The 27943-nt window shown below is 49.9% G+C and overlaps 5 protein-coding genes across 5 annotated transcripts; 2 read left to right on the top strand and 3 right to left on the bottom strand.

Moving 5' to 3' along the window:
• Positions 1-554: 554 nt before the first annotated feature.
• Positions 555-2094, top strand: LOC135816075 (hydroxysteroid 11-beta-dehydrogenase 1-like protein). Its single transcript, XM_065329442.1, has one exon. The coding sequence runs from the start codon at positions 898-900 to the stop codon at positions 1786-1788; it is 891 nt and encodes a 296-aa protein (XP_065185514.1). The 5' UTR covers positions 555-897; the 3' UTR covers positions 1789-2094.
• Positions 2095-3079: 985 nt separating this feature from the next.
• LOC135816076 (hydroxysteroid 11-beta-dehydrogenase 1-like protein) lies at positions 3080-4288 on the bottom strand. Its single transcript, XM_065329443.1, has one exon. It carries the CDS (start codon positions 4037-4039, stop codon positions 3152-3154), a length of 888 nt encoding a protein of 295 aa, XP_065185515.1. The 5' UTR covers positions 4040-4288; the 3' UTR covers positions 3080-3151.
• Positions 4289-14308: 10020 nt separating this feature from the next.
• On the top strand, positions 14309-18106 carry LOC135813564 (uncharacterized protein K02A2.6-like). The gene has a single exon (XM_065326655.1). The coding sequence runs from the start codon at positions 14309-14311 to the stop codon at positions 18104-18106; it is 3798 nt and encodes a 1265-aa protein (XP_065182727.1).
• A 342-nt stretch (positions 18107-18448) lies between these two features.
• LOC135816074 (hydroxysteroid 11-beta-dehydrogenase 1-like protein) lies at positions 18449-19952 on the bottom strand. Its single transcript, XM_065329441.1, has one exon. The coding sequence runs from the start codon at positions 19609-19611 to the stop codon at positions 18724-18726; it is 888 nt and encodes a 295-aa protein (XP_065185513.1). The 5' UTR covers positions 19612-19952; the 3' UTR covers positions 18449-18723.
• Positions 19953-26297: 6345 nt separating this feature from the next.
• LOC135813715 (hydroxysteroid 11-beta-dehydrogenase 1-like protein) lies at positions 26298-27590 on the bottom strand. The gene has a single exon (XM_065326739.1). The coding sequence runs from the start codon at positions 27544-27546 to the stop codon at positions 26614-26616; it is 933 nt and encodes a 310-aa protein (XP_065182811.1). The 5' UTR covers positions 27547-27590; the 3' UTR covers positions 26298-26613.
• Between the last annotated feature and the right edge of the window lie 353 nt (positions 27591-27943).

The following is a 27943-nucleotide window of genomic DNA, read 5'->3' as shown; positions in this document are numbered from 1 at the left end:
GCATGCACACTGGGGAAAGGGACTGGAACGAGGCAAGAAGAAACCTCGTCATTTCCGAAATTGCAACACAAATAAATAAATACAGGCGGGCAAAACTTACAGATCACTGGGCATACCTTTTCGAGAGGGCACAGAACTGGGCGTGGCCGGGCTACTTGTCGACTTGAGTTTACAGCTTACTATTGCATGCCATTGGTAGATCTACGACTCGTCCTGTACAGACCGCCGATGCTGCAACTAAGTGCAAGCAGCCTCCGGACTCGAGCTCCTGTAGTTATTGACAGCTGTACTTCTGTGACTACACCGTAGATCTACACGTGTTCGAGAGTGAGAGACGTCCTAGCCTATATCATTGTATGTAGGCCTATTAGGATAGTATCCTATCAAGTACAAGGAACTGTGCACGTGAGAATGAGTGGAGAGACATTTTCAAAAACTGGGCACCATGATCGAGTGCACCTGGATCATGTGCTAGCCTACACTAGTACTAGTAGTAGTAGTAGTCTACCTCCAAACTGGCCATTCGAAAGGTTTTCTTTTCAAACACGTCGCTACTGTTCAAAGGCAACGCGGTAAGTCAGATCGCCTCTGCTTCCCATTCTCATTGTTCTAGTACTTGTTCGCCTTCCGGTCTACGGAGGAGAGACCAAAGCCAAACTAACTAAACCCCATGTGCATGTGTGACCGGCCCCTTAGACATAACTTATAATATTATAAGTAAATAATATTAGTCATAAGTATTAGTTATAATTTTATAGTGTTTGGAGAAGTCGAGTTGTTGTAAACGTGAGGTACCTAAAAGTGAGATACCAGAACGGTTTCCCGGCCGTAGTGCTGAGTAGCATCACGAGCTGGGTCTGTTGTCCGGGATTCAGCTGCTATCGTGCGACGTGCAAGATGAGAACGTTTGTACTGGCACTACTACTGGGGTCAGTGCTGAGTTACTTGGGCCTGTTTGTAGCGGTGTCCCTGTACGATACGTTTGATCCGAATGTGGACTTGAAGGACAAACGAGTCATCGTGTGCGGAGCATCGACTGGTATTGGTGAGCAGATTGCCTATCTTTACGCCCGGGCTGGTGCAAGACTAGTGCTGGTTTCTCGCAGACTGCAAGTTCTACAGACAGTGCAGGCGAAATGTCGTGACCTGGGAGCAGCACAAGTGGAAGTGTTTGCCGGGGATCTTTCCTTGAAGAATACCAGCAAAGATGTGATTGAATATTCTGAGGAGAAGTTGGGAGGAATTGATCATTTGATACTGAACCATGCCATATTCTATTACCAGTTGTGGACAAATAACTCTGACCTGGATTATGCCACAAAATTGATTCAAGTCGATCTCTTGAGCTACATCTATTTGACAACGTACTCACTGCCTGCACTGGAGAGAAGTCATGGATCAGTGGTGGCTGTATCATCGGCAGCCGGCCTTTGGCCATCACCTCTGAATCACGTGTACTCGGCATCAAAGTTCGGCCTGCACGGCTTCTTCGGGTCGCTACGACAAGATCTGATGATTCAGAAGTCGAACGTGTCCATCTCGATGGTTCCACTGGGTTTGTTTGGCTCTGACACTATCCGTGAGTTCACAAAGAGTACTCTACCGGACAGTGCCAAGAACTACGGGGACCCCGCCAACGCTGCACATGCCATCGCCAGGGCTGCTGGGCTACGACTCAGAGAGGCCCACTGCCCCTACTTCGACACCAAGTTCCTGCAATGGGTTTACATGCTCTTCCCAAGCACAATGGACAAGTACATGGCGTTTCTCTTCCAGCACAATGCTTAAATGTGGACACACAACTAGCCGAATACTAGTAATTAAAGAAATGCTTTGCTGGTTAAATGTGTTTATGGGTAACATGCGTCTTCTTGAAACGGAAGAGACATGATCCGTGATCACCATGACGTAATGAACTGGCTGCACATTTCAACAATTGGCAACTACTCCAGTGACAGAAGTGTATATTGAACATCGTGAGCCATTTCAATGTTCCATTTGCTCCAAAAGTATTTATATAAACTAAACTTTATTATCTGCAGTGAATGACTTAAAGTTGTCTCTGCATTCTCAGTACCGTAAGAACATTCTTTTTTAAGATAGAAGAGTGAAGCATTGACCTTTTTGTGGAACATCACCACAGACACATTCACAATTGAGCTGTGTTTGGGATTCAGAATTTAACAACCACCCTAGAAAATTAATTAACATCCTAGATATTGTAACACTGTACATTTGCGTAGAATGTGTTCGGGACAGCAAAGAGGTAGCACAGCATCGTGGGATTAAGTCATTACAGTACGTATGTAGCACACTAACCAACGCATATGACCGATTGGTTTGCAGGCCTGCCTGCGAATCATGAGGTCCCGAGTTCGAGACCCGCGCTGGCAGCAGGGAGCGTGTAAAAAGACTTTTTACGCGTGTTGAACTGCGCCGACACCCACGGTCAACTGGGTACTCACAGCTCGGAGTGAGGATAACAAGGATGCAGTTTACAGGGTTATGGGCCGTTACATGCCCGATTGGTTGAGAGACTCACCTCCTCTCCCCTGACTCACTTGTGAGGTCTGCATTCGCCACTAAGGTGTAAAGGCATAGTGCTAGTGGTGGCCTGCAGAAGCCACTAAGGTGTAAAGGCATAGTGCTAGTGGTGGCCTGCAGAAGCCACTAAGGTGTAAAGGCATAGTGCTAGTGGTGGCCTGCAGAAGCCACTAAGGTGTAAAGGCATAGTGCTAGTGGTGGCCTGCAGAAGCCAAGGCTATACTACCTATAGCTTGTGTGTTTCTGAACATTCAAGTGATGCTAACGTGGATCTCGCGAATATTATTATATACAGTGGTCCCTCTATAATCCGGCACCATTTGTGCCACGAAAATCTGCTGGATTAGGGAGGGTGCTGGATTAACAAATCTGATTTACTGCTGCAATGTACATGAAGGGGACATTTTGGCTACTGAAAATTGTGCTGGTTTATCGAGGGTGCTGGATTATAAAGTGCCGGATTAGAGAGGGACGACTGTATTATATTATGTGCTACTCACAACCCCGAGCACTTCAACTGCAAACAACGGACATAATCATGAACGAGATACGGTTCATAATCATAGACATGATCAGAATGATTGCAATGGGCTTCACCAGATTCACCTCATATAGTGGAAGGGGCATTGAACTCAAACATGTAGACCAGAAGGCGATCGCATACAGTCGGGAACAGCATGTAGAGCCACTGCACGAACTTTGTTTCCAAGTAGGGATAGTTGTACTCTCTCAGACGCAACGCAGCCGCTCGTCCAATGGCCCAGGCAGCGTCGGCGGGCTCTCCGTACAGCTTCATGATATCTGGTAACTTGGTCTTGGTGTTAGTTTTGGCGTTGTCTGAGCCAAACAGACCTAGTGGAACTAGCGAGATGGACACGTTGGACTTCTGGATCATCAAATCCTGCCGCAGTGAGCCAAAGAAACCGTGCAAGCCGTGCTTGCTTGCCGCATAGATATGCGTCAGTGGCGATGGCCAGAGACCCGCTGATGAGGAAACAGCTACGACAACCCCATGGCTATCCTCCAGTGCCGGCAGAGCATACGTTGTCAAGTAGACATAGCTAAGGAGATCTATTTGTACCAGTTTTGTGGCAAAATCCAAGTCGGCGTCACTTGTCCACAGGGTATAATAGGACACGATGTGGTTCAGTATCAAATGATCAATTCCTCCCAACTTCTCCTCAGAATATTCAATCACATCTTTGCTGGTATTCTTCAAGGAAAGATCCCCGGCAAACACTTCCACTTGTGCTGCTCCCAAGTCACGACACTTCGCCTGCACTTGCTGTAGAACTTGCAGTCTGCGAGAAACCAGCACTAGTCTTGCACCAGCCCTGGCGTAAAGGTAGGCGATCTGCTCACCAATACCAGTCGATGCTCCGCACACTATGACTCGCTTGTCCTTCAAGTCCACATTCGGATCAAACGTATCGTACAGGGACACCGCTACCAACACGCCCACAATCAGCACTGACCCCAGCACAAACTTTCTCATTCTGCTAGTGTAAAAATGACCGGCGGCAAAACTCAAGGCAAGGTCTGTGGAATATGATTCACGAATGTCAATACAGGCTTGCGCTTGTGCGGTTGATCTGAGATTCTCTACGAGCGTGAACAAGTAAGGACTCAAAGTCACGAACAATAATTTTGGTGAATGTTACTAGTAAGGCCTTGGCTTCTTGCAGCTGCAGCAAAGGCTACCGACTGAGTGAAGATGGTTGGAAGCCAGGGGCAGGGAGTAGATCTACTACAAACCTAAAATAGTGCTCGATGTTCCAGTTTTGTGACACGATCGACGAGAATGGCACGAGAATTAGTGTACCGTATACTATAGCGTACCGCTGAATGTAACGCTATACACGTGGTCGACACGTTGTCGACACGTTGTTGACACTTTGTTGATACTTTAAAGCTTTGTTGACACGTGACCCCGTCAGCGGTTTGCTTTGTGCCAATGCCACCCGGTAAAGGCCGATGTCGCGTACGAGAAAGCCATCGCGCGACAGTCTAGTCGCACGACGACTTTCCCATACGCGAAATAGTTGAGAACTGCAGAAGTCGACCTGACGGGAAGGAGAACTGCGGAATTAGAAGTCGACGAAGACGAACGAGGAGGCCCCTTTCGGTACCCCTGACGGGAAGGAGAACTGCAGAAGTCGACGAAGACGAACGAGGAGGCCCCCTTTCGGTACCCCTGACGGGAAGGAGAACTGCAGAAGTCGACGAAGACGAACGCGGAAGCCCCTTTCGGTACCTCGTACCGCAAAGTGCCATTGATGAAATTGAATGTCTTCTGCAACTGGAACGGCCCCATAAACGCTGTCGCATCGGCGGACTGAATGCGCAGGGCGAAAAGAATTGCTGCAAAGTCGTCCGCTCTAGGCCTTTGGAGACATCTTGGGAACTCCTTCCGGTACCCCGTACCGCAAAGTGCCATTGATGATCGATGAATGTCTCCTGCAAGTGGAGCAGCCTCGTAAACGCTGTCGCGTCGGCGGACTGAATGCGCAGGACGATAATGCAAAGACGTCCGCTCTAGGCCTTTGGAGACATGGTGCGAACTCCTTCCGGTACCTCCGTACCGCAAAGTGCCATTGATGAATGTCTTCTGCAACTGGAACGGCCCCCGGCCCGTAAACGCTGTCCCGTCGACGCGTCCGCCGACTGAATGCGCAGGACGAAAACATATTGCTGCCAATACGTCTGCTCTAGGCCTTTGGAGGCATCGTGCAAACTCCTTCCGGTACCCCGTCCCGAAAAGTGCCATTGAGAATGCACTGACCTGACGCCGTGACGGGAAGGAGAACTGCAGAAGTGGACGAAGACGAACGAGGAGGAATCACGACGAGCGAGCAATGGCAGGACTGTAAGTAATAGCTCAATTAGAAATGAGAACTTGACATTCATGGTTGGTTGGTTGGTTTTTATTTCACTTCGCACATTCAAACGGGATGACGACCCAATAAAATGACGGCGAAGGCTTAGCCTAGAATTGGCTATGGAAGAACATAGTAAGAGAATAGGATACTAATACTGAAGTAACTGCGAGTAAACGGGGGGGGGGGGGGGGGAGAGAGAATACGATGTACCTGTGATACTACGTGAGGATTACTGAACTGCACGGGGAGGGAGAGCAGAGCAGAGCAGAGCAGAGCAGAGCAGCAACTCAAGCTACTCCCTACAGGCGTATTGTACACACGCATGCTTAAACTCAGGTAGCCGGGTAATTGTGCGGACCTCACCAGGGAGAGCGTTCCACAGCAGAGCACCAGCAACAGAAAATCTCCGCTGACCGCGGCGGCTACGGTTTGCCTGGCTTAGTAGGCCATTTGACTGCTGATGGCGGGTAGGGGTGCCTTGTGCCGGGGTCAGAAGCTGGGCGAGCACAGGGCTGGTGCGGGCGTGGATGCACCGCCAGATGGTGATCAATATTTTCTGCCTGTAGAGCTCGCTGACACGGTACAGGGAGTGAGCAGTGAGCAGCGGCTGCATGGCTGTCCGGGGCGGGTTGCCGTCGATACAGCGGATGGCTCTGTTTTGCGCGGTTTGCAGTCGTTTCAGTTGACCCTCTCGCATTGCGGCTGAAAAGCAGCCGGAGCCATAAAGCAGGTCGGGCATTATGACCGCCTTCACATACACCTCACGAGAGCGTCTTGATAGGCTTCGGCATGCCCGCCACAACACATAGTTTACATGGGTGTCCCAATCTAGGCGATTGTCAAGGTGAACGCCGAGGTAGCACGCAGAAGACGCTGAAGGGAGGAGACAGTCGCCGCTTTTGACTGTTACTTCCTGTACGTGCTGCTGGGGAGAGATAGTCAGAACCTGGCTCTTGGCGGCGTTCAAGATGAGGCCTCGAGACTTCAGCCAATCGGCCAGAGCAGTTGCCGCTGTGGTGAGGGTTCTGGACGCTTCCGCCGCTGAGGCCTGGGAGTCGTACAGGGCTATGTCATCTGCAAATTGTACACTTGGCACAGGCGAGGAAACCAAAGGGACATCTCGTGTGTATATACTGAAGAGGACAGGGCCGAGAACAGAGCCTTGAGGCACTCCGCAGGTGCAAGCCAGAGCAGGGCTGGTTGAAGGCGAGATGAGGATCTGCTGCTTGCGTCCGGACAAGTAGTCGACGAACCAACTAAGGGCTTTTCCAGAAAATCCTACCGCAAGGACGTCTTGGATCAACTTGTCGTGGTGCACTTTATCAAAATCCTTCGACATGTCTAATAGGCACAGCCCTGTGATCTTGCCACTGTCTCTCGCCTTCTGCAGATAATCCATCAGCACACAGAGGGCGTCTTCCGTAGAGCATTTCTTGCAGAAGGCAAATTGTGTTTCGGGTAATGCCTTACTCAAGTCCAAATGACGAACTAACTGGTGTTGCACTACCCTCTCCAGCAACTTGGACACTATTGGGAGAAGGGATACAGGTCTATAGTTGGTGGGGACTGATGGGTCACCGGCCTTGTACAGTGGAACGACAGACGCCAATATAAATGCGGATGGAATGGTTCCAGTCCTCAGCGAGGTGCAGAACAGCACAGCAAGAGAATATGCCAGCAAGTCAGCACACTGCTGTAGCAGAGAGCCCGGTATGCCGTCACTACCCGTGGCTTTCCGCGCATCCAACTTCTCAAGGAGACGTCGGACGTCAGCAGGAGTCACAGGATCAAGTTCGGTCAAGGAGACAGGTCCAGCGGGACCTTGCAGGGTGCAGAGTTGTTCAGGACGGTTGGGATCGGTGACAATGGAGTAGAACGTGTCGGCCACCTCACTGATGCTACAACTAGGATATTGGCGGCGACGTGAACACCCAGTGACTGCATTTAGAATGGCCCAAGACTTCCTAGGGTTGGCCACATTTTCTTCGCACTGACGGGAGAAGTACTCGTTTCGCTTGCGCCGATACGCATTCCGAGCAGTGCTACGTGCTTGTTTGAACTCGGAATACAGTGTGCCGTCTGTCCTATTCTTCCGCCAACGGCTGTGCAGCTGCCGTTTACGCTGTTCGAGCTGGTGCAGCTCTCTGCCAGACCAGGGAGGTATCGCCCTCCGGGAAGGCTTAGAGTTGTGCAGCGGGGCATGCTTGTCCAAAACGTACAGGAACTTAGTGTGCCACTCTTTCCACATGCGATTTATATCATTGTGATCCGAGAAATCATGTAGGCAGGCCTCAAGGATATCTTGCCGAAAAGAGTTAATGTCAACGCCACGTATGTTCCTGGTCAGCCACGACGTCGTGGATGACGCAGGTGGAACGTCAACGTCAAGCTGAATATAGGCTTCCACAGCGCTGTGGTCACTACTATCAGTGGGCACAACCGTTGCTAGGGACATAAGGGCCGGGGTGGTCAATATGAGATCGATCATCGTGCCTTCAGGGCACTGCGGAGTTTCACTGGTCGGCTGCATGACAATGTTCTGGAGACCAAACGCAGCACAGAGGTCGGTGAGGTGTTTGTGCTGGGGTGCCGGATGGGCTGGGCCCATATTGACATTAAAATCTCCAACTAGGGTCACAGAAGAAGACTGCAAAGCTGCTCGTACAATATCTGCTTCCAAATCTGCCTAGTAAGACACTGGCTCCCCGGTGGCCGGTACACGCAACCAACCAGGTGCCGACCTGGTTTTCCATTTATTTCTACCCAGACTGTTTCTGTAGATTCAGAATGCAGATCTGTGCGGGATCGAACTGGGAGACCTTGACGGTAGTAGAAGCAGACTCCGCCACCCAAGCGTTGAGTGCGGTCTTTTCGAATCAGATTGTACCCCTCAATACTGAGCTCTCCGTCTATAATCTCGGGATCTAGCCATGTCTCTGATAGACCCAAGATGTCGTACTGCCGCGTGCGGATGAGGCTGGCAATCTCTGGGAGTTTGTATCTTACGCTGCATGCATTGAGCGTGGCTATCTTTATGCCAGACTGAGTCGGCGTAGATGCATGGGGTATAAAAGGTGGTGCATGAGGATTGAGAGGGAGAGTCACAGTAGGGGCTAAAAATGTTGATGCAGATAATAATAATAATAATAATAATAATAATAATAATAATAATAGTTACAGCTCGCATGTCACTCATGGAAGGATCCATGGGCTTAACGCATCTGTCAACGAAATCCAGGCAGAAGAGCCGACAAAAGGCGTCTCATTATTGTAAGAACGTATCGCAGTAAGAACAACTACGCAAGCGCAGCACATTTTTCCACAAGCATCAGCCATTCTTTCTTGTCTAGAGCCAGTTCAAAACAGTCAGAAATATCAATATTGGCGTGCTTTAGATCATTTTTAATATTGTCAATCCATCTGAGATGGGGTCGGCCACGTGGGCGCTTGATGTCCCGGGTATTAATTGCCATCTCCAGTGCTTGGTAGGACGCTGAGTTACGTCCTTCGCGAACAACATGGCCCAGCCAGAGCAGCCGACGTCTGCGACAGGCAGTGCTGACTGGGCCTTGTCGCGTTGAGGCGTACACCTTGGCATTCGACATGTGGTGAGGGTACACCACACCAAGCAGGTACCGCAATTTTCTGCGGTGCCATGCGTCCAGCCGATTACTGAGTTGCTGTGTCAGGGCCCACAGTCCGCAGTTATACAACAGGATAGGCAAAATGAGGGCAGAGAACATACAAAGTCTGGAGCTCAGTTTATGACGCTTCCACGAAATGGAGCCGAACGCTCTATTCGCAGCACCTATTCTTGCCTGAATATCCTCTGCGGACCCTAACAAAGAGCCAAGCAGCTTGACAGATCGCCAAGAGGAGTCGGCTTTAGTTACTGTAATATATTGTGTTTTCTGAATATTTAACATTAGGTTATCTTCTTTGAATTGATGCAGATAGATACAGACAAATTCGGAATAAAGTTAAAGTAGCCAATGAGACAGACAATGCAAGGCGCGCAACTTCTAACAACTTACAAGCTGTCCCTGCGCCTGCTCCCGAGCTTTCGCTGTGGCATACTCCTCCATGGCACTTGCCACTGCATATTTCTTGTCCACTCACAATGTCTCTCCTCTGCCCCTGTGTGCCCACGGCCCTGTTGCTGCACTGGCCCGATGAATCGAATGTCTTCTGCAACTGGAATGGCCCCATAAATGCTGTCGCGTCGGCGAACTGAATGCGCAGGACGAAAAATATTGCTGCGAAGACGACGGTAAGGCATCCCTTGATATGTTGCCAGTGTGTGCCAGGGTATCGCACGATGGTGAATGAGGAATGATGAAGGGTAGACTACGGTGAAATGGTAGACCTGTTACCATGGTTACCTTCTAACATGGTTATCATGGTTATTAGATCAGGTGGAGAGTTTTTTGCTGGGAGTTTTATTTTTATTTTTTACCAGATCACTCAACCCAGACACTTATTGGTCTGGAGGTGGTTGAGGCTCAGCTTTCCTCATAGACGGACTCATCTTCTTCTTTTGTGATCAGTGTGCAATTGAACTGTCTTTTTCGTCCTTTCTCATTGATTGCTATTGGCCATGGCATCATGGTACGGATAGTAAAAAAACTTGTTATGATTCTTTTCTATGTTTATTCTTTTTAGCAGGCGTGGGCCATCATCCCCTGGACTATCAAAATGGGTGCCCTTGCAAGGAAAGATTTTTTTGTTGCACGCTGTCATTTTTTGGCAGCACTGTATTTGAATGTGAGCAGACCGTGCGCAACTTGTCGTATCATGGAAACACGCGAAAGTGTACAGAATGTTGCTCCAAGTCCAAAAAATCACGTTTTTTAGGATTCAGTACGTTAAAACATGGTTGTAAAATGACGTTTTTCAGCCACTTCTAGGCAAGCTACGGCCAAATGAATTGTTGCAAGTGGAAGTGCTATCCTTCATGCCCGTTGTCTCAAAAAATGGGAATGATCCCACTTTGGAAAGTGTCTTGAATCATGTCCTACTTGCATAGTATTCTCAGGATTCAAATAATTGGTGTGTCATTTTTTAACAAATTTGTAAAATGGCCGCGATGATCACAAACTGGGATATTCGGTCATCAATGTTCTGAAGTTTATAGATATCACTTCAAGGATTGCTAGTGGATGACTAATTAATCTGTCAACTGCATTGCATGCTGCAAAAGCCGTGTTTTTGTATTTGTAACTAGTGGCTGTGTCATACGGTAGAATTGGATAGGTAGCATAGCATTGCAGCCATGTTTTCGTTCTCTCAGGGTGTATTCCTTTACGTACTGTTCTTCATTATTGTCTTTAGTGATGGCTAGACGGCCTGACGTCGTCCAAAGACCCTGCGGAAGCAATTCACTGCCCTCCTCGTCCATTCAGGGGCTTATTTTACACATTTTGCACAAAATGGTAAAGTACCAGTCACTAGTTATACCGACGTGGTAGGGAGAATTAAATTATATGCGCCAAATGTTCTGGTCGATGTTGATCTACGATAAACTGGCTCCCATTTGCCACCACCCATCTTTCGATGCAGCCATCCGGAGCAGAGAAACAGCCAGAAGAAAAGCAAATTTTACACATTTGTTAAAAATGCCAAATGTTAAAAAAACTTTAAAGCCAAATCACCTCGTACTAGGCAGTAGTGGAACGTGAGTGGCAGTCTTTGCCGATTTTTGAGGGTATCCTGGATTTGGTGTGCAGCGCTGTGGAAATGGCTTGCTGTGGAGGTCCCAGCACTGGATGTTGTATCAAAGGTACGACCTCGTAGCACGTGCTAAACCTAAAAAAATTCAAAAATTGACTTGGGTCTGTGGGAGTTCCGTTGTGACAGATTCCAGGGCCACGTTGAGGGGCCCTACCCCACCACCCATGGCTGCTTCTGGACTTGTTTTAGTAGGGATCTCAGCGCGTGCAATGCGCAGGGTGTTTGCGCATACATTGCGTCATCGAGTTTTGAGTGCAGCTCGCGGACACAGCTGTAAAATGGCGACGGCCGATTTTCGACACTAGCAGAATCGTCATCTTCATCGTCGTTCGAACATACTTTGTGATTCCCGCCGACGGACAGCGTGGCCGAGGCGACATCACCCCGGTCGATTTTCCTATAATTTGCCATGCGGCAAGAACCCACTTCAGAGAAGATTCAGTGAAAATTCAGACGTTTTCTCCGATTAGATTTTCCTAACTTCGATTTTCAGTGCCTCGGCCATCGTGAACATCGCCGCCATTATCACTCAGAGGCTGAGAAGGCATCGCTCTCAGAAGAAGAGGTGTTCATGCTGCGTCCAAGAGTGAAATATGTGCTCTTTGACCCTCCATAGTTCCTCTGAGATCGGAGTGTCTGGGAGATAGGTAGCTTGGAGATGGCCGTAGAACGTGCTTTCCTGGACGCAACATTCAGCCATTTCTACTGTCTTCTTCAACTTTATTTATTTCGAAAAAAATGTTCTTTTCCCCCAAACGCGTCCAGTGCAGAAACCGGGTTTCTGCACTGGACGCGGTTGGGATCTAAAATCTCACCTGCGCAAACTGGCTGCGCAGTTCACGCGCTGAGATCCCTAGTTTTAGGTTTGGATCCCGCGCACGGACAGAATGGGCACGAAAATGTGAAAAAATTGCAAATGCATCTTTTGGCTCCTGGGTGGCTCGCACACCGTGGCACTATGCCGGAATTTTGAGTTTTTCCGGCCTGGAAAGCCTGTCAGTGAGGCGCAAGAACTTTTAAATCATGTCCAGAGGGCCAGCATAGTGGCAGGAGTGTGTGGTCAAAATTTCACTCAAATCTATTGAGAGACACCAAAGTTACGGTCAATTGAATGCCATATGAAACTTATGGGTAGGCTGCCCCCTTAAACTGGGTTAGATATTCGGGATATTTATTAATGTACTTTTAACAAAGTGATGAAGCCCATGATGAATTGTCTGCGAAAGTGTAGCGATTCCAGCATTGCCATGGCATTTAATTGTGATTTGTGTTCAGTCCGGGGAAAAGATATCCTTTTCTTTTGTAGATATCTTCTAACAACTCTGGCTTGGAGCACATCGAGGTCGGAGAGCTGGGCTTTCAGTAGGGTGTAGCTCCATACGGAACTAGCGTACTCAATGGTCGGTCGTACGTATCCCTTGTAGAGGGTCATGATGGTTGATGCGGTGAGATGTTTGCTCATAAAACATAGCAGATTGATCCTTTGCAGGTACTGCGTGTGAATGCGTTTGTAGTGTGTTAATTAATGTTGTGAAGTTCAGGTCGGTGGTGAGGGTCACGCCGAGGTGCTTGTGTGTGGATAATGGTGTTAGTGCCTGCTTGTCAAAGATGACAGGTGGGCCATCACAATTGCTGAGAACTTGTGTTTTCTCTGGAGCAAATCGACCATTTCTCAGGGTTGCCCAACTCTGACAAGCTTCAAGATCGGCTGTGAGATTCTGACGGAGGTAGGTATTGTCTTGTGGAGTGGAATGTGTAAGAAGTAGAGTGACATCATCAGCGAAGATGTATGGTGTTGAGTGCTTTACAATTAGGGGTAGGTCATTGATGTATACAGGAAATAAAATTGGAGCGAGATGGGAGCCTTGAGGTACCCCAGACGTAAGTACTTTGGGAGTGGATTTAACATCTTCAATCTGGACGAAAAGGTGACGAGAATTCAGGTAGCTCTCTAGCCATTTACAGCTCCGAGCGTCGGCGATGTTCTTGAGTTTTGCAAGGAGGACTTGATGGTCCACACGGTCGAAGGCCTTCTGGAAGTCCAGAAAGCCGCACATATAATCTTGAAGTACAATCATGTAACGTTATGCCCAAAGCTCTGTCTACGACATTGAGCACTGAGTCTCTGCAGTTCGGCGACCAACAGATTCGCAATAAAAGAGAAGTCATGGATCAGTGGTGGCTGTATCATCGGCAGCCGGCCTTTGGCCATCACCTCTGAATCGCGTGTACTCGGCATCAAAGTTCGGCCTGCACGGCTTCTTCGGGTTGCTACGACAAGATCTGATGATTCAAAAGTCGAACGTGTCCATCTCGATGGTTCCGCTGGGTTTGTTTGGCTCTGACACTATCCGTGAGTTTACAAAGAGCACTCTACCGGACAGTGCCAAGAACTACGGGGACCCCGCCAACGCTGCACATGCCATTGCCCGGGCTGCTGGGCTACGACTCAGAGAGGCCCACTGCCCCTACTTCGACACCAAGTTCCTGCAATGGGTTTACATGCTCTTCCCAAGCACAATGGACAAGTACATGGCGTTTCTCTTCCAGCACAATGCTTAAATGTGGACGCACAACTAGCCGAATACTAGTAATTAAAGAAATGCTTTGCTGGTTAAATGTGTTTATGGGTAACATGCGTCTTCTTGAAACGGAAGAGACATAATCCGTGATCACCATGACGTAATGAACTGGCTGCACATTTCCGAGGCAACAATTGGCAACTACTCCAGTGACAGAAGTGTATATTGAACATCGTGAGCCATTTCAATGTTCCATTTGCTCCAAAAGTATTTATATAACTAAACTTTATTATCCGCAGTGAATGACCTTGAAGTTGTCTCTGCATTCTCAGTACCGTAAGAACATTCTTTTTTAAGATAGAAGAGTGAAGCATTGACCTTTTTGTGGAACATCACTGTAGTGTATGTGTAGTTGCATGACATCATTATTGTGTGTACACCAGTCCGCATGCGCGGTCTCTGAATCTGCATAACTTCTACATGTAGAGAGAGTGTAGTGGAGCGGTGTTCTTGTCCCGCGCTTTGCTTGCTTTCGGACTGTTCTTCCAGATGTACTTGTAATGGTAGTTTTCTCCGACCCTGTGATTGTGCTTTGCTGAACCCGATATAACAAGTGGCGACGAAGATGGGATCATGGCGCTGCTCGGAAACCTGGGCCCCTTCACATCTACGGATGCTGATGACTGGGAGTCTTATCTGGCCAGGCTGGATCAATTCTACAAAGCGAATAAAATTGAGGACGGGCGGAAGAAATCTGTATTCTTGACAGTTGTAGGAGAAAGTGTTTTCAGGTTGCTAGTGACGCTGATCGCACCAGCAACACTGGATGACAAGTCCCTCTCAGAGCTGCGACAGACTCTGACTGCACACTTCTCCCCTAAGCGTCTGACAATTGCGGAACGCTACAAATTTTGGAGCCGCAGCCAGCAGGCAAGTGAGAGTTATCATGACTATGCCGCTGAGCTACGACGTTTGGCAAAGACCTGTGACTTCGGCAATGGTCTGGAAGATGCCATCCGCGACAGGTTCGTCTGTGGCATACGAGACGCTGTCGTTTGTAAAAAATTGCTGACCATCGATGCCCTCACTTTGGAGACTGCTCTGAAAACGGCTGCAGCTCAGGAGGTGGTCGATCGCGAGGCTGCGCGCTTGATGGCCGCGGGTAGATCTACCTCCGAGTCCAGCGATGTCCATGCCGTTTGGCACAAGAGACAGCCACCTGCACCTAGACAGCGAGGCAAGTCCGGAGCCAGCGCTAGCAGCACTACTGACGGGGCTGCGCCTTGTTATCGCTGTGGCAATAAGGACCATGCTCCTTCACAGTGTCGCTTCAAGGCTTCCGAGTGCCACTACTGCCACAAGCGTGGGCACCTCGAGAAGGTGTGTCGTACGAAAAAGGGCGACCAACACCAAACCAATTTTGTATGTGAGGAGCATGAAGTTGGTGATGTGTACTCCGTAGAGTCCCGTCCCAAGCTAACTGTGAATGTGATGTTAGACGGGGTGGAAACGACAATGGTCCTCGACACTGGAGCTGCAGTGAGCCTTATGTCACGTGAGACGTGGGACCGTACCAGTGACAAACAACTCGAACCGGCTAACATCAAGCTGCGCTCGTACACAGGTGATGAAATCAATGTGTTGGGTCAAGCCACGGTGGAGGTATGCTATGATGGCCGTACAACGCCATTGCCACTGCTCATTGTTGAAGGCGAGGGTGCTACACTGCTCGGAAGGAATTGGTTGCCACACGTCCGACTCGACTGGTCATCCGTGTTTGGGGTTGATGAACCTACGGATGGACTCGAATTGGAGCGGATAGTTGCTGACAATGCGACCTTGTTTGACGGCCACGTTGGTGAGCTGCGAACAGGCGCATCTACCTTGCATCTGAAAGAGGACGCACGACCGGTATTCAGGCGTCCCTATTCAGTGCCGTACGCTGTCAAGCCCTTGGTTGAGGAGCAGCTCAGGAAGATGGAGCAGCAGCACATTATAGAGCCTGTTAAGCACAGCGAGTGGGCAACACCAGTAGTGGCTGTTCCGAAGCCCGATGGTTCAGTTCGTCTCTGCGGTGACTACAAGGTCACTGTGAATCCCCAACTACAAGTGGACCAGCACCCACTGCCGACAGCGCAGGACATCTTCAGCTCCCTGAATGGCTGCAAATATTTTGCGAAGCTGGATTTGTCGCAGGCGTATCTGCAAGTGCCGTTGGATGAGGCGTCCCAGAAGATGACAACCATCAACACGCACAAGGGCCTGTACCAGTTCAATCGTCTGCCCTACGGTGTTGCATCGGCTCCAGCGGTGTTCCAAGGAATCATGGACAAGCTCCTGGTTGGCTTGGAAGGCGTGTCCAAGTACCTGGACGACATCCTGATCGCTGCACCCACTCGCAGACTACTGCTGGAACGTCTGAACACGGTGTTGTCGATTCTGTTGCAAGCTGGTCTGAAGCTAAAGAAATCGAAATGCATGTTCTTCTCCGACTCAGTCCAGTACCTCGGCTTCAAAATTGATGCGTCGGGTCTACACGCCACCGATGAGAAAGTGCAAGCGGTTCAGAACGCACGTGCACCGACGAATGTCACGGAGCTCAAGTCATTCTTGGGTCTGGTGAATTATTATGGCCAGTTCATTGAGAACCTGGCTTCGCTCGCACAGCCTCTCTACGATCTCCAGCAGCGTAACACCGTCTGGAAATGGCAAGCGCCACAGCAGCAAGCCTTCAGAGCTTTGAAGTCAGCTCTGAGTGCACCACCAGTTCTAGTTCATTATAGCCCTTCGCTACCGCTACGTCTGACCTGCGATGCATCAGGCACAGGAATTGGCGCTGTCTTGTCCCATGTGATGCCGGAAGGGCAGGAGCAACCAATCGCATACGCCAGCCGCTCTTTGACAACCAGCGAGCGCAATTATAGCCAACTGGAACGAGAAGCGCTTGCTATCGTGTTCGGTGTCACCAAGTTCCACTTGTACCTCTATGGACGGCACTTCAACCTGGTGACCGACAACCGCCCTCTTGCCGTAATCTTCGGTCCAAAGAGAGGCATCCCCTCAATCGCAGCCATGCGGTTGCAGCGTTGGGCTGTAACACTATCAGCGTATCAATACGATGTGATGGTAAAGACGACTGAAGCCAACGCCAACGCTGATTACCTGTCACGCATGTCGCTTGATTCGCATAGTGTTGATGTGTGTGAGGTGTCTGAGATTCTGACGACTCACCAGGATCAGCTGCCAGTCCTCGCAGCAGACATCAGTGCAGAGACGGCCAAGGACATCGTGCTCAAGCAGGTACTGCAGCATGTCGCCAATGGTTGGCCCGAGACTGTCCCCTCAGAGCTGAAGCCCTTCCACCGCATCGCAGAGGAGCTCACAGTAGTGCAGGGCTGCCTTCAGCGAGGATTTCGCACGGTGGTGCCCAGCACGCTTCAGCCCCGGCTCCTTCAAGAGTTACACATTGCACACCCTGGTATGGTGCGCATGAAGGCTTTGGCAAGGAACCATGTATGGTGGCCAGGTCTTGACAGCGACGTGGAGCGAGCCGTCCGAAGCTGCCATGCATGCCAAGTGAACAGGAATCGTGATCAACCAGTGGAGGTGACACGTTGGCCCAATCCAGCAGGACCCTGGAGTCGCATTCACGCCGATTTTGCTGGACCAATGGAAGGACGAATGTATTTGATCGTGACTGATGCATTCTCCAAGTGGTTGGAAGTGATTCCTATGTCCTCCACCACCAGCAAGACGACTATCGCAGAGTTCCGGAAGCTGTTTGCGGCGTATGGTTCTCCTGATGCAATCGTGACGGACAACGGCCCGCAGTTCACGTCCGTGGAGTGGAGCAACTTCATGGCTGAGAGAAGTATCATCCACCTGCGCAGTGCACCATACTTCCCCGCAACCAACGGAGCTGCAGAACGCTGTGTCCAAACATTCAAAGCTGCCTTGTTGAGTGAGAAGCGTGGTCTACTGTCCTGGACCGAGGCACTGCAGACGTTCTTGGAACGGTATCGCTCGACTCCTCACGCGACAACAGGAGAAACTCCATCGGCATTGTTCCTTCAACGGGAGCTCAAGACCAGACTGCACCTGGTACAGCCGCAAGCCAAGAATACCACCACCGCTGCCTGCCACCAGCCGCCAGCAAAAGGGTTGGACGAAGGCAGCGCCGTCTATGCGCGGATGTTCAACCAGCCTCAGAAGTGGTCAGCTGGCACCGTATTGCAGCGGAAAGGCACCAAGTCTTTCGAAGTTAAGCTGGCCAATGGTGTCATTGTGCGTAGACATGTGGACCAGCTGCGTGTTCGTGATCCTGCAACGACTCCTGAGCTTCCCTCTGATCCTGAGATGGTAGTTCAGCAACGTGATGCTCGGACGCCATCAAGGCGTCACGCACTGAAGCCACAGCGCTACAGGGACTGAACTATTCTAGAGCACCGCTCTGTTCTCTTGTTCATGTTCAGCCGCCTTGTCATAATGCTCACTCTTCGCACACTGTCCTTCCCTCTGTTAGGCTCTCCCTTGTGTTTTTGAAGGGGGAGATTGTAGTGTATGTGTAGTTGCATGACATCATTATTGTGTGTACACCAGTCCGCATGCGCGGTCTCTGAATCTGCATAACTTCTAGTGGAGCGGTGTTCTTGTCCCGCGCTTTGCTTGCTTTCGGACTGTTCTTCCAGATGTACTTGTAATGGTAGTTTTCTCCGACCCTGTGATTGTGCTTTGCTGAACCCGATATAACAATCACCACAGACACATTCACAATTGAGCTGTGTTTGGGATTCAGAATTGAACAACCACCCTAGAAAATTTGAACTAATTAAAATCCAAGATATTGTAACACTGTACATTTGCGTAGAATGTGTTCGGGACAGCAAAGAGATAGCACAGCATCGTGGGATTAAGTCATTACAGTACGTATGTGCTACTCACAACCCCGGGTACTTCAACTGCAAACAACGGACATAATCATGAACGAGATAAGGTTCATAATCATAGACATGATCAGAATGATTGCAATGGGCTTCACCAGATTCACCTCATGTAGTGGAAGGGGCATTGAACTCAAACAGGTAGACCAGAAGGTGATCGCATATAGCCGGGAACAGCATGTAGAGCCACTGCACAAACTTTGTTTCCAAGTAGGGATAGTTGTACTCTCTCAGACGCAACGCAGCCGCACGTCCAATGGCCCAGGCAGCGTCGGCGGGCTCTCCGTACAGCTTCATGATATCTGGTAACTTGGTCTTGGTGTTAGTTTTGGCGTTGTCTGAGCCAAACAGACCTAGTGGAACTAGCGAGATGGACACGTTGGACTTCTGGATCATCAAATCCTGCCGCAGTGAGCCAAAGAAACCGTGCAAGCCGTGCTTGCTTGCCGCATAGATATGCGTCAGTGGCGACGGCCAGAGACCCGTTGATGAGGAAACAGCTACGACAACCCCATGGCTATCCTCCAGTGCCGGCAGAGCATACGTTGTCAAGTAGATGTAGCTTAGGAGATCTATTTGTACCAGTTTTGTGGCAAAATCCAAGTCGGCGTCACTTGTCCACAGGGTGTAATAGGACACGACGTGGTTCAGTATCAAATGATCAATTCCTCCCAACTTCTCCTCAGAATATTCAATCACATCTTTGCTGGTATTCTTCAAGGAAAGATCCCCGGCAAACACTTCCACTTGTGCTGCTCCCAAGTCACGACACTTCGCCTGCACTTGCTGTAGAACTTGCAGTCTGCGAGAAACCAGCACTAGTCTTGCACCAGCCCTGGCGTAAAGGTAGGCGATCTGCTCACCAATACCAGTCGATGCTCCGCACACTATGACTCGCTTGTCCTTCAAGTCCACATTCGGATCAAACGTATCGTACAGGGACACCGCTACCAACACGCCCACAATCAGCACTGACCCCAGCACAAACTTTCTCATTCTGCTAGTGTAAAAATGACCGGCGGCAAAACTCAAGGCAAGGTCTGTGGGATGATTATGATTCACGAATGTCAATACAGGTTTGTGCAGCCTGAGCGGTTGATCCTGAGATAGTCTGTACGAGCGTGGACAAGTAAAGACTCGAGGTCACGAACAATAATAATTTATTTCGGTGAATGTTACTTACTAAGGCCTTGGCTTCTTGCAGCTGCAGTAAAGGCTATCGACTGAGTGAAGATGGTTAGACACCAGGCAGGGAGTAGGTCTACTACAAACCTAAAATTTAATTTTATGTACTCTCGTAGGGAGAGCGTCATGTCGTTTTCAGCACGCCCTCCAACGCCCGGGCAACGGCCAAGTACAGTGCGACTTGCATGCAAGACTTTGCAGAATCTAGAAGCAGCACGACATCGGCAGTCCAGACTCCATGATCCAGTCTCCAGGTCTCTTGCCACTACTCGCACTAGCATAGCACTGCCAGTCCCGGACCAGGTGATGTCAGGTGACAATCTGAATCAACCTCTCCACCATGATCAGGTACACATGTACCAGCCGGCCCGGCATTACACGTTTTTCAGGGTTACATAAACCTTTATCTGTACTCTTGGTAGTAGTAGTAGACCTACTACTGAACTTCGCCTTTATTTGAAAACAAACCGGGTATCAGAAAGAAGAAACTGAAAAGCGCAAGCAAGAAAGGCAATGGTGACAAAACCGTACGAAGTAGTGGTGGTGACAAAACCATTCAAGAAATTAGCAAAAATCAAATCAAATAAATAGGAAAATCCAATCAGAAAATAAAATAAAAGAATCAAGCCAACTAGGGAATACAAAAACAAAGAGCAAACCCGCAAACACCATCCAAGCATCGCTACTACCAGTACGATGACGTTTCCATTCACCCAACCGCTTAAACGCTTTTAAAACGAAAACAAATACAACAGAACACTCTGAGACAGAATGAAACCAATGACACTACGGAGGATTAGCAAGACGAAATTCGCGTTCGCTCTCCAAGGAAAGTCGAACTCAGTGACGGAATTCGCGTTATGAGAAGGATCAGCAAACAGAATTCGCACATGCATGACGTTGACACGACGGTCATCATGGTCATTGTGCACAGACAGAACAGGGTGGTAAATTTATGACTGCCCTGACACGAACCCGCGATTCGTGTTCCGACTATTTTTCCGAACGAAAAATGCGAAAGTTCGCAATCCAGTTCGCGAACTGAAAAATGTTTGCGAACGCGAACGCGAATTTCGTCTTGCTAATCCTCCGTACTATTATGGCAAGTCCATTGATGCCCGTCAGCGCGGCATATGAGCCAACGTACGGCACTCCGTCACAAAGCAATGTCGGCCAATGCCGGATCCACTGCGTAGGTATGATGCACGTGACCCCCGGAAGCAAGTAATCTGCCACCGCATCAGAGATAGACTGATTCTCGAGCGCAAGTGGCTGATGATGAGACGATATGGTATGTCCGAGTTCTTATGGTGCATTTGTGTTGCGAGGGTCTTCAGGAAGATGCCACATTCGGGAGCACACTGACCACTGGTGGCGAAAACAAGCGGAGTGAACGATCCTCGATCCACCTGATTGATTCGATCGGAATACTGACGTTTCTTCTGACGCTCGTGTTGGGATAACTGCCTCGACACTTCCGGTCCAGACAGCAAAGACGGCCTTGGGTGCGTGACCCGTACATCAAAAAAGGCGTTTTGCTGCCTGGTCCAGAAGCCACGAGCCCGTATATCCACACGAGCACCGTCAGCTGAGCTTCCCGAGACGGCTTCACCACCCAGCGGCATCAGCGGTGGCTCAATCTCGACATCGCAAACAACACTAGCGAGTGCGTCCGCTAGGAGGTCGCGAAGTTCATTATTTCTCTGGGTAGGGTATCCCCCGCTTGGGCACGTGAGGGCGTGATGAACCGACATGTCTTGGCCACAAACACAGGATAATGATATGCCATCAAGCGACAGGCCATACCTCAGGCACAATGCGTCTCGAAAATTAGACTTGTTGAATATAGTTAAAGGGAATGAAGCCGAGGGAGGCGTAACCAGCCACGTTGACACACCGCCGTCACCCGCGACATCCACTAGTAGGCGCTGCTCATCCGTCAGAGCGGGCTTGATCTCCTCCAATGGAGCATTGTGCTGCGCACGGCGTTCCCGGCGAGCCTGCGTGGCCAAACCCCTGGAGGCAGCGATGATATCGGCAACAGGACTGTCGTTAGCATCAGGACCATCGACAGCACCAGTCAGCACGCAATCCACCATGGGCATTATCGGAGGATGGCCTGTTAACGCTGGCAGCAGATGTTTGTTGATGACGTCATCCAGTGGCGTGTACAGGGCAGGGTCCACAAAGACTGCACGCTGCAGATAAGTCCAACGGGACTGCAGAGAGGCAGAGAAGACGCGAAAGGCCGCCTGAGGCTGGGTGACAGCCAGACCAGCAAGGCACCTAACCAATGTGGACAGTTCCTCAACACGGCTCTTCACAAAATTCTCTCGGAACTGTTGGTCTCCAATGGCCCCGCCAAGGTACGGATACGGACATCAGTGCCGGCAAATACCTCCTGGGCCCTTTCCATTAAATGTGGACGGATGAGTAGAACCGTCTTCATGGCATTGGGGTGGTAGCCATACCGGGGCCCCTCCTCCACGATGCAATCCCAATACCCACGCAGCGGCAGGAGCTCTCCGGCTGCGGCATCGTCATCCGCGTACCAAATCTGGCTGGTGCTTGGAAGTCGACGCGACAGCCGAGATGCCAGGGGCACAGTCGCGAGAGCGTAGAACGCCATGGCAAGAGGATCCCCTTGGCATGTACCCTCCCGGGAATAAATGACCTCTCCGCCATTGAGGTATAGAGGGATGTCGGCCTGGTAGGTGTTAATGGAAATTCGCCCAGCGGCAGGACAGATTCTTGGAATGTTGTGTAGCGCCGCGGCCCTGTTCAGAGAATTGAAGGCGTTGGACGCATCCACCAGCAGGATACCTTCAGTCATCTCGCGGTCATAGAGGCCGGTCAAAGCCTGCACCCCGACCTCGCAAGCCGACGGGACGCCGACGCACAGCTGATGAGGAGCAGTAACCGCAGCCACATCCCTCTCGATAACCGACATGACCACTTTCCCGATCACGCGGCGAAACACCTCCCCGATGGCTATAGGCCTTACCCCAGGCTGCTTATCCAATGGAATGAGCCTTGCTGCCGGGAATGAGCGGAGATCCCGCGGCTCAATTGCCTCAGTGCAAAGACGCTTGGCAGCACGAGCCAGAGCCGAGCACAGGTCGTCAGAAGCTGATGTATACATTGAGGCCATCCGACGCCAGGCAGCGGAGTCAAGGCCTGACGGACCCGCTGCCCCCTTCATAATCATGCAGGTCTTGCGGATTTGAGCTGGTGTTATTGAATCAAACAGCACATTCTCCTCGACTGTGGCCTCATCATCGAGTAGAATCTCTGGTTCTGCATCAGCCGGAACAGGATGCTTGTCTCTCAACAATTCCAGTACCGACTTGCCACCCACAATCTTGTCCAACGGGAGTACGCCACCACCACCATCATCCTCCAGGTAGTGAGCAGCTGTTCCAATGCGGTCGCCGTATACCATTTTTGCGAACTCGACGTCATCCAGACCATTAGCTGCTGTTTTGCCAGGTGTTGATCTGGGTAGATGGGCTTGAATGCACCGTGCCTCACGCAGCAATGCCGCCATGTCCCCGCACCTCCACCAGTCAAGACGCTTGCGTAACGATTTCTTGTTGTCAGAGGCATTGGATACTACAAAAGGCCGCTGCAAAATCAGATGGCAAGCAATGACCACAGCCGACCATGCAAAAGCTCCGTCGCGAGTTCCGCCGCTGAAAAGACCAATCAGGCAAGCTAGTTCTTTGACGAACCGACGACCCTCATCCCCGAAAGGTATGATAAATAGATTCCGTTACCACTTGACTATTTCTGCATGGGTTTTGTCCATTAAAATGATTATATCGTCCGTTGGCAACGGCCAAAAGCCATCGGGTTCTGGAGAATCACATTTCTCGGGTGGCAGATCAACGAACTGAGGCTGTCGAGACGAGCCGGGACCCACAGAGGTCGGCGCTGCAGACGCAGGTACCCGGGAAGCTGCAGTGGGATCAGCAGAAGCACCCACGGGCAAAGGGGCGGCAGCGCAATCAGGAACCATCCCCGAGCACACAGGAACAGGCAAGTCCACCCGTAGTGACTCCACAGACGGAACCGCAGTCGCAGACACAGAAGATTGGGAAGATCCTGCGACCCCAGGCGCCGGTGCCGCACCCGAGCGTTCGGCGGCCGACGACGGGTGCCTGGATACCGAAGTAGTCCGTACCTCGCGAGGCACACCACCGGTCCGGCCAGCAGCAGACTCACCTGATCGAGAAGGCTGCACTCTTCGTCCGCTCCAGGCCGGCGGATCACCAGCAGAAAGGCCTTGAGGCACCTCTGATCCACCAACATCATGCAAATCCAAATTTCCAAAATTCTTGCAGCGCCCAACTTGACCTGGGTAGCAATTGACACAGCATCGTCCATCCTTATTGCACGAACATGCTCCGCACGTACCAGTTTTCTTGCTGCAGGAGCAACAGGGCCCAGCCGACGCCCCACGCCGTGACATGCCATGCAGGCTGCAGCACGGGCGAAGAGACGCGAGGTGTGAAGAGCACCTCGCATGTCACTCGCCACAGACCATGCGGGAAAACACTCACTGTGACTCAGCCGCGAAGCACAACACAGCAAGCCATCTCACCCAAGGCCCAAAGGCGAAGGCACCGAAACTACAGCACAATGGCCGGTTCGCCAGGCAATACGACACCAGCTGGATGTAGGAATAGCGGACTGGGCAACTCCACAGCGGTAAAAACTACTGGAGCCGACTCCTGAAACCTAGACGAAAGTAATGACGTAGGTTAAACAATCGGTTGACCTGGACAGTGGATAAACTGCGGAGGAGCAAAATCTCCATCCGCACTCTATGAGCAAAATCTACTACCTACTACTAGTACTAGTCTAGTAGATCTACTACTACTAGTAGATTCTACAGCTTACAGCGGTTGCGAGTTGCGCTGGTGGAGGACCGTTGGCGGTTTGAAAGCTCTGGCTGATGAGGAAGCTTGGTGAATATTCTGGAGGACTGTTCGTGGTACGTTGCTTTTTATCATTCGCTTTGTTGGGCTCAGCTGTGTTGTGTTCCTTGCTTCTAGCTCTTTTGATTTTCAGTTTCTCATCTGTTTGAGGGACTGCCGCAGCCAGTGTTTGCACCTTTTTCCCGGCGCAGTGCAGAGGAGGAGGAGGAGGCGGAAGAGGGGCTGAGGAGGCGGAAGAGGGGCTGAGGAAGAAAGAGAAACGATAAAGACAAGGAACAGAGACGAGCAGAGACGAGGAGTACATGTATGTAATACGACCCCATGTGATTCAGTATCAAATGATCAATACCTCACAACTTTTCCTCGCAGGGCATGAAGGATAGCACTTTCACTTATCACGTTTTGGACATACCTTTGGCTAGTTAACGATAAAACGACATAGCCAGGGTAAACTGATGTCAACTCGTAGAACCCTACAAGAACATGCACCGGTAGTACCAAGTAGTTTCTTATCATTGACTTGCAGCATGGAAACCAAACTTAACGTCACTGAATATGATGAACCTGATGTTGAATGTCCTCTGCTGAGTCTACTACACTACATGTGACCATGGTGACGTTACGTTAGGCCCAGACAGATCCTGCCGGCAATTCTTTCGGCAAAATATCGAAGAATTGAAAGAGCGGAAATTGCCGGCAAAATCGGAGCAAAATATCGAGATGTTGGGTAAAATCGATGCCTGATACTTGGATTTCCTTGTTTTTTACCCGTTCAGCAGGATACACTGCCCAGGACGAGATCATGTCACCGAAATATCTCTGGGATTCACTGTGGATCGACTTGATTTTGGAAGAATTCAGGGACACGTGCGTTGAAACCCGTGTTGAGAAACCGACCCTGCGATTTTATGAAACGTTGTACGGGAAGTGGATACAATACACGTTTTCCCGGAGCAAAATATTGAGTTTCTTGTGCCAGGCTCGGCAAAATATCGAAGATTTCGCAGCAACATTTTGCCGCAAAATATCGAGGCGACCGGAGCAGAATCTGTCTGGGCCTACGTTACGTATACGTCCAAAGCTCTGTCTAAGACATTGAGCACTCTCTGTAGTTCGGCGACCAACGGATTCGCAATTTTTTTATATCTTTAGCTGGGGAGCGACATAATAAATTCTACTACTACTACTACTACTGAAACTACTACTACTACTACTACTACTACTACTACTACTTTGCGCTATTGTGAATAATGATCTGCTTTGATAGTAGTGACTGCTAATAATTGCCTGGATTTGACTCGAGTTTGGATTTTTCTTCAATCATCTTTCCGATCACATTATCATGGATTTTCAATAAAGTTCTTTGACTACTACTACTACTACTACTACTACTTCAGTACATGCTGCATTGATGCGACGCTGCTGCATAGTAGGCAGCTTAGATTAGAACACAAGCATGCATAATCTGTGCATCACCCTTTTCTCCGTACAGCACGTTGCCCAGGGAAAATTTGAATGGCCAAGTTCAGCCACACTTCCATTACAGCATTCCTGCAGTCAGCTATAACGGTTTATTTTAATAAACTTAGGTAGCCAGTTTAGGCAATGTTGCTCACATTCCACCACAAAGCAAACGCAGTTTACTAGGCCTAATGAACTGCACTAAGCAGCAAGAAGACTTTCTGACTGTGGCTATGGAACTACAAAGCGATCGCCGCATGGGTTTTCCCAACAGCATGACGTTTATTAGGCTCAACATTGTTGTATACTATATTTACAGTGGAAATCAAGACAGGCATATGCCTAATAACAATGGACCCACAACATTGACTCAGCAATTTGACTGTATGCAGTGGTCCTGCACTCTGGCACCTCAGCTGTTGTAGGTGTTCAGGCCGTATGGCGTCTGGCCTTCATACAAAGGGGGAAGCCTGTCTTGGAATAAATGTACCATTACGCTATCAACTAGACTTGGGAACAAGGAGTGTACCCATTGCAGTAGCTTAGTCTCTGCATAGGGATAATTGCATTGGCGAAGACGCAGCGTGGCGGTGCGGGCAATGGCATAGGCAGCATCTGCAGGGTCTCCGTACATCTTCAGAACATCAGGTAGTTTGTCTTTAGTATTGGCCTTTGTGTTGTCAGTGCCAAACAGGCCCAGTGCAACCAAGGAGATGGACACGTTCGACTTCTGAATCATCAGATCTTGTCGTAATGACCCGAAGAAGCCATGGAGGCCAAACTTTGATGCTGAGTACACATGAGTTAGTGCCAGTGGAGAAAGACCTACTGCCGATGACACAGCCACTACCGATCCATGACTCCTCTCCAATGCTGGCAGTGAGTACGTTGTCAAATAGATGTAGCTCAAGAGATCGACTTCCACAACTTTGGTCGCATAATCCAAATCAGACTTGCTCGACCAGACGGTGTAATAGCCTATCACGTGGTTCAGTATCAAATGATCAAATCCTCCCAACTTCTCCTCAGAATATTCAATCACACCTTTGCTGGTATTCTTCAAGGAAAGATCCCCGGCAAACACTTCCACTTGTGCTGCTCCCAGGTCACGACATTTCGCCTGCACTTGCTGTAGAACTTGCAGTCTGCGAGAAACCAGCACTAGTCTTGCACCAGCCCGGGCGTAAAGATAGGCAATCTGTTCACCAATACCAGTCGATGCTCCGCACACTATGACTCGCTTGTCCTTCAAGTCCACATTCGGATCAAACGTGTCGTACAGGGACACCGCTAACAGCACACCCACGACTAGCACGGAGACAAGCACGAGTGATTTTCGACTCATTCTGCCCTGACACAACTAATTACTTCACAAGAGTTGAGACACACAGCATAGGGTCCTTGCTGAATCACTACGAAATCCCTCTCGTGCATGCATGTGTCGAGGGATTGAATGGTTTCTGTACCGGTGCGTAGCTGTTCGGAACTGGCAATGCACTTCTTTGACACAAGTTGTTAGATTATTATAGGAAATTTTTAGTATTGACAATCAAGCGTCTGACAAGTGACATCCAAGCTCGCTGGCCCGCTGGGCCTGGCGCATAATGGCCACGATCATTGAGTACGTCACCAATGACACCTGTTGTGTCCATTTACTATGATTTTTTTAGAAATCCTGGGGCGGCAGGCTGTCTACCTGGTCTACCTCGGTTGTGATGTATCGCATGGGATGATGCTGCTGA

Source organism: Sycon ciliatum, chromosome 4, assembly GCF_964019385.1.
Source record: "Sycon ciliatum chromosome 4, ocSycCili1.1, whole genome shotgun sequence".
In the NCBI taxonomy this organism is placed as follows: Eukaryota; Metazoa; Porifera; class Calcarea; order Leucosolenida; family Sycettidae; genus Sycon; species Sycon ciliatum.
This window is presented reverse-complemented; position numbering and strand designations above follow the sequence as displayed.

What these genes read in the sequence shown, in the direction of transcription:
- LOC135816075 (XM_065329442.1), top strand. Translation starts at nt 898, where the DNA reads ATGAGAACGTTTGTACTGGCACTACTACTGGGGTCAGTGCTGAGTTAC.
- LOC135816076 (XM_065329443.1), bottom strand. Translation starts at nt 4,039, where the DNA reads ATGAGAAAGTTTGTGCTGGGGTCAGTGCTGATTGTGGGCGTGTTGGTA.
- LOC135813564 (XM_065326655.1), top strand. Translation starts at nt 14,309, where the DNA reads ATGGCGCTGCTCGGAAACCTGGGCCCCTTCACATCTACGGATGCTGAT.
- LOC135816074 (XM_065329441.1), bottom strand. Translation starts at nt 19,611, where the DNA reads ATGAGAAAGTTTGTGCTGGGGTCAGTGCTGATTGTGGGCGTGTTGGTA.
- LOC135813715 (XM_065326739.1), bottom strand. Translation starts at nt 27,546, where the DNA reads ATGAGTCGAAAATCACTCGTGCTTGTCTCCGTGCTAGTCGTGGGTGTG.